The sequence below is a fragment of the Erinaceus europaeus genome, chromosome 14 (assembly GCF_950295315.1).
Source record: "Erinaceus europaeus chromosome 14, mEriEur2.1, whole genome shotgun sequence".
Taxonomy (NCBI): domain Eukaryota; kingdom Metazoa; phylum Chordata; class Mammalia; order Eulipotyphla; family Erinaceidae; genus Erinaceus; species Erinaceus europaeus.
The window spans coordinates 58837298-58843890 of record NC_080175.1 but is presented as its reverse complement, the minus strand read 5'-3'; the positions used below and the strand labels follow the sequence as shown (position 1 = coordinate 58843890).

Below are 6593 nucleotides of genomic sequence, written 5' to 3'. Positions count from 1 at the left end.
AATTAGATTTTAAAAGCATAGTTATAATGTTACCAATTATACTGTGACACACTTTGGGACTTCAGGAGTAAGTTTTAGTTCATTCCTGATGGGTCTTGCTAGTTTAGACTTTGCAAAATATTTTCATAGAGTCTCTGCTGCAGACTCATTAATTTGAATTAGACACTATCATGCTGTAGTGTTTTATCTATAAAGTGGTCCATTTCTACAAACTCTGTTTTCTTTGATTTTGGAACTTTTAAAAATCAGGTTATAATAACAACAAATTTTCATGGACTGTACTTGTTTCAGAATGTTAAATTTTGTTCATAACTTTTTTTATAACATTTATTACTTCTTTATTCCTTAAACTGTAAATGAAAGGATTTAATAAAGGGATTACTAGAGTATAAAAAATCCCAATGGGTATATCTTTATCCCCTTCTTGGACTGAACTTGGTCGAATATACATGGACAGAAGAGAACCATAAAATATTGAGACAGAGAGAAAGTGAGATGCACAGGTAGATAAGGCTTTGCCTCTCCCCTCTTTGGATTTCATTGTGAAAATTGTAAACAGGATGCAGAGATAAGAGATTATTACTATGGTAATAGAGAAAACTTGAACTGACCCAGAAAAGATAAATATCATCAGTTCATTGACATAAGGGTCAACACAGGAAAGCCTGAATAATGGAAGAACATCACAAAAAAAGTGCTTAATTTTGTGAGACCCACAGAAACGTAACCTAAACAAAAACCCCACATGAATCATGGAGTGCAGGTTTCCAGCTATATAGGCCCCTGTGGTCATCTGAGCACAGAGTTTCTTTGACATCATGGTGTGGTACTGCAGTGGGTTGCAGATGGCCACATAGCGATCATAGGCCATTGCAGCAAGGAGAAAGCAGTCTGCAGTTTCAGCAAGGCAGAGAAAATAAAACTGTGCCATGCATTCAGAGAGAGAGATCATTCTGTCCTTGGAAAAGAAGTTCTCTAACATCTTGGGAGTAATAGCACAGGAACAACAGGAATCCATTAGAGCAAGGTTGCCCAGAAAGATGTACATTGGTGTGTGAAGGCGACGTTCCATCAGTATCAATACCACCAGCCCAAGATTGCCCAGCATGGTGACCAGGTAGATGGTGAAGAATACCAGAAACAGAAGGCTCTTCAGCTCTGGGTGATCTGTGAATCCTATGAGAATGAACTCAGTTGTCAAGGAATGGTTAGCCTGAGTCATCCTTGTCTTTTCTGTTGAAAAATAGACTGTGAAGATAAATTTTTCAATGTAGTAGTATAAAAATTTTCCCTTAATTTTCCCTTTTACCACAGGGAGCTGCAGTTCCTTAAACTAACCTTACTGTTTCTGAGATACTAATACACAGCCTCCAGGGAACATTCATTTCTCTGAAAGGTCCCTCTTAACATATTAAACTTGGCTTGACCTATATGGGAGGAGGTGGGGAAGCTGTAAGAGTGATGGCACTTTCTATTCTTCTTCCCCCACCCCCTTATTTCTCTGTCTTATACAGAACACAGAAAAGAAAAAGAAAGTAAAATGGCCACCACAAATGGTGGTGTTATTGTTCGGGCACCTAGCCACACTGATAACCCTGGTGGCAAAAAACCAAGCAAACCAATAAAACAAAAACAATCCTCCAATCCTTGAACTGGACACTCAGTATTAGAATATTTTGATGCATACATGAAGCCATGGGTCTGATCCTCAGCACCATATAACAAAAAGAAACACAACAAACAACATATATGACAAAGAGGTCTCATAAAAAAGAACTGCTTTAGTGGTCCAGGAGGCAACGCAGTGATAAAGCTTTGTACTCTCAAGCATGAGGTCCTGAGTTCAATCCCCGGCAGCACATGTGCCAGAGTGATGTCTGGTTCTTTCTCTCACCTCCTATCATTCTTATTAATAAATAAATAAAATCTTTAAAAAAAAAGAACTGCTTTATAATCCTTAATTCCACTTATGCATTTATATAGAAGTAAAAACAGGACATCAGAGATAAATGTACTTCCATGTTTCTTGGAACACTACATAACCTAATTCCAGCTAATGGATAAATGGGTAAACACATGCACTCACTGTGTGTGTGTGTGTGTGTGTGTGTGTGTATACATATATATATATGTGCGTGTGTGTGTGTGTGTGTGTGTGTGTGTATAGAGAGAGAGAAGAGAGAGATATTAATAGTCACCTGTGAGAAAGAAGAAAATTCTGTCTTTTGTGACAATATGGGTGAACCTTGGGGGAATTATGCTGAGTGAAATAAGTCAAACACAGAATGAGGAATTTAAAACATTGACATTCTTAACACACAGTAAAATGTTTATTACCAGGGACTGAGGGACTAAGAATGTTGTTTGTACCTAGTAGATAAATAAATCCTGGGGGTTTAAAAAACAGCAGGGAGATTTTAAACAACAATATTGTCTTATATTCATGAAATATGCTAAGTTCAATCTTACTATGCCCACAGAAAAAGAAAGGAAAATTGTTTTTTGATAGAGTGCTAACATATAATGCCAATCCTGTTTCATTATATAAATGTTTCAATCAGTATATTGTATACCTTAAATTTAGATGTTCCCCATACCTGTGGGGAGAACATCTAATATTTGACAGAGGGACTCAAAATATTAAATGTAGACAGGATAGTCTCTTCAAAAAATGATGTTGGGAAAATTGGGCTGAAACATACAGAAGAATGAAACAATCATTTCATCTCACCACACATACAAGTAAACTCAAAATGGATCAAAGATTTGGATGTTAAACCAGAAACCATCAAATATTTAGAGGAAAACATTGGCAGGACTCTTTTAGATCTAAGTTTCAGTGGTGTCTTCAGTGATTCAAATCTATTTGCAAGGAAAACAAAAATAAGCCAGTGGGACAACATCAAATTTGAAGAGCTTCTGCGCGCGCACACACACCACCACCACCACCCACATAGAGAGACCTTTTTATGTCATACACCAGACATAAGACCAATAACCAAAATATAAAAAGAAGATCACCAAAATCACCACCAAAAAAAAATAATAATAATCAGCAACACCATCCAAAGTGGGGAGAGGATATGCACAGAATATTCTTCAAAGGAAGCATCCAAAGGGCCAACAAATGTGAAAAAACACTCTAAGTCACTGATTATCAGAAACATGCAAATAGAGACAACAATGAAACACTACTTCACTCCTGTGAGGATGTCATGCTTTAGAAAGGGCAGTAACAACAGAAGTTCAAGTGGTTACAAGGATTAAAGGAACTCTTTTATACTGCTGCTGTGAATGTGAACTTGCCTAACTCTGTCGAGAGCAGACTGGAGAATTCTCAATAGAAATGCACCTGATAGGGGCTTGGGCGGTGGTGCAGTGGGTTAAGCGCACGTGGCGCAAAGCACAAGGACCGGCTAAGGATCTGGGTTCTAGCCCCCGGCTCCCAACCTGCAAGGAAGTAGCTTCACAGGCGGTGAAGCAGGTCTGAAGGTGTTTGTCTTTCTCTCCCCCTCTCTGTCTTCCCCTCCTCTCTCCATTTCTCTCTGTCCTGTCCAACAACGAACAACATCAACAATGGTAATAATAATAATCACAACGAGGCTACAACAACAAAGGCAACAAAAGGGGGAAAAAATGGCCTCCAGGAGCGGTGGATTCATGGTGCAGGCACCGAGCCCAGCAATAACCCTGGAAGAAAAAAAGAAAGAGAAAAAGAATTGCACCTGATTGTTCAACAATTTGTTTGGCTTTGTATGTTAACTCTCTTTTCAGCCACCAGGTTCTAGATGCCAGTAGGATGCTGACCAGACTTTCCTGGGCAGATGACCCCACCAATGTGTCCTGGAGCCCCGCTTCCCCAGAGACCCACCCTACTAGGGAAAGAGAGAGGCAGACTGGGAGTATGGATCGACCAGTCAACACCCATATTCAGCGGAGAAGCAATTGCAGAAGCCAGACCTTCCACCTTCTGCAACCCACAATGGCCCTGGGTCCATACTCCCAGAGGGACAGAGAATGGGAAAGCGGTCAGTGGAGGGGATGGGATATGGAGATCGGGTGGCGGGAATTGTGTGGAGTTGTACCCCTCCTATCCTACAGTTTTGTTAATGTCTCCTTTCTTAAATTAAAAAAAAAAAAGAAAAAGAAAAGAAATGCACCTACCCAAAAAGAAAAGAAAGGGCCTACCTTACAACCCTATAATTCTTCTTCTAGGGATATATCTGAGGAATCAAACACACAGATCCAAAGATATATCTATACATCTTTATATCTATTATCTATATCTATTTTTTTAAGATTGTCATTTTATTTAATTAGTTTTATTATCTTTATTTATTTACTGTATTGAGATAGCCAGAAATTGAAAAGAAGGGGGAAACAGAGAAGGAGAGAGAAAAACACCTGCAGCACTGCTTTACCACACTTGTCAAGCTTTCTCCCAGCAGGTGGAGACCAGGGACTTGAACCAAAGCAAAGGAGTCTGGGGAAGGAGGACAGGGAGAGGGAAGACAGGGAAAAGGATGGATAGTGGGAGCTTTCAGGTCCTAGTACATGATGTGGAACCTAAGTTGCAGGGTGAGAGTGTTTTAGAGACATTTATATTGGTGAAATGAGAAATTGTACTCATGTGCCAACATTTGTCCTATATGCCATTTACTTCCCAACCGGCTTTGTATGTTAACTCTCTTTTCAGCCACCAGGTTCCAGAGTCTATCAGGATGCCGACCAGACTTCCCTAGACAGAGGACCCCACCAATGTGTCCTGGAGCTCCACTTCCCCAGAGCCCTAACCTACTAGGGAAAGATAGAGGCAGGCTGGGAGTATGGGTCAACCAGTCAATGCCCATGTTCAGCAGGAAAGCAATTACAGAAGCCAGACCTTCAACCTTCTGCATCCAACAATTACCTTGGGTTCATATTCCCAGAGAGATAATGAATAGGAAACCTGTCAGGGGAGGGGATGGGATACGGAGATCTGGTGGTGGGAACTGTGTGGAGTTGAACCCCTCTTGTCTTACGGTTTTGTTAATGTCTCCTTTTTTAAATAAATTTTTTTAAAAAATTTTTAAATACACAATTTTATATGCTAAATATATTTTATTAAACACTTAGTTATTTTTATCTCAAGTACACATCTAATATTTCCCTATGACCTAAGAAAATTATTTAAGATTTTCTAAAGTATGTAACAAGAGTTATAAATAGAAACTAGTATTTATTTTAGTTTTCCAAAATGTAGGAAAAAGAAAAGGTAACATAATAAATATATTTATTCATTTATTCATTTATTTATTTTTACCAAAGCATTGCTCAGCTCTGGCTTACAGTGTGTATGGGGGGGGGTTTGAAACCGGGATTTTGGAGCCTCAGCCATAAGAGTCTCTTTGCATAAATATGCTACCTCACCTATCCCAGAATCCCTTTATTGTTAACAATATTTTTGTTGTTGTTGTTATTAAAAGAGTATCTTCTGTGGTCAAGGAATTCTCTGTGAGAAGAACACATGTTTTGCATGTATAAGATCTGGCATCCAGTTCCCAGTTCTACACATGATAGGGTATAAAATAATAAACAAGTTATCTCCTATCATTATTTGGAACATACTTTAGGTCTAAACATAAATTTTAGAATTCAAATAGCTTACTTCTGAATAGTCAAGACATCAAAATAAAAGCACTTTCTCCCATTCCCCATCTACAGGGGGGGTTGCTTCACAAGCGGTGAAGCAGGTCTGCAGGTGTCTCTCTTTCTCTCTCTCTACCTCCTGTCTGAGTTTCCAAAGTCCCAAATTTAATGCCTACCTTCCATCAGATCTGAGTTTTTAAAAAAAGCACTTTCTATAATTTTCATTATCTTTTAATATACAACATGTCACTTTACCAGTCAGCTAAGTCAGAAATAGCTTTCAAAAAGCATTGAAGAATTCCTTAAATTTAGAAATTGAATGCTTACCTGTATATTTTGCAAGTTTTCCTTATAATCAGAGAGAGTCAGCAGGAATCCTTCTTTCTTACAACCTTTAATGCTAAGAAAAGCTAGAAGTTAAAACCTAGGAACAGTGAACAACCTTAAGCAGTTCCGAGAAATGAATATGTATAATGCCAGTATTATCAGTAGAAATAGAATACTTCCCTTAGCTGTATTTAACTGAGAAGAGTTCTTTAGTGACTCTTTATTTGCTTTAAGATAATTTATAATAGAGAATTTCATAATATAAACCTTGTCTCTAGAACATTTGGGATTAAACTAATGAGAAATTGGCAGTAGGACTAGTCAATAATTATGTACTAGTAGGACGAGGTCAATAATTATGTTTCCTACTAAGTTAAATTTTACTGCCAAACAATGAAGGGATTCAACTTTAGTGACATCATTGTGTTCCTATGGGGAGATTTTTGTCTCTAAAATATGTATACCACATGACACTAATTAAAGATACTCAGTGAGACACTATTAGGTTAATTCAAACTCTCTTCCGTGATCCAGCTTTCTGGTCCTTTTTCCAGCCATGACATCATCTCCCCAGACAATAACTTGGATCCACTGGCATATCAGAATTCAGGCTCAGGGGCAAAAAGAAAAAGGAAAAA

At 38.3% G+C, this 6593-nt stretch overlaps 1 protein-coding gene across 1 annotated transcript; it reads right to left on the bottom strand.

Moving 5' to 3' along the window:
• Positions 1-295: 295 nt before the first annotated feature.
• Positions 296-1222, bottom strand: LOC103113420 (olfactory receptor 5K3-like). The gene has a single exon (XM_016188074.2). The coding sequence runs from the start codon at positions 1220-1222 to the stop codon at positions 296-298; it is 927 nt and encodes a 308-aa protein (XP_016043560.2).
• Positions 1223-6593: the final 5371 nt, after the last annotated feature.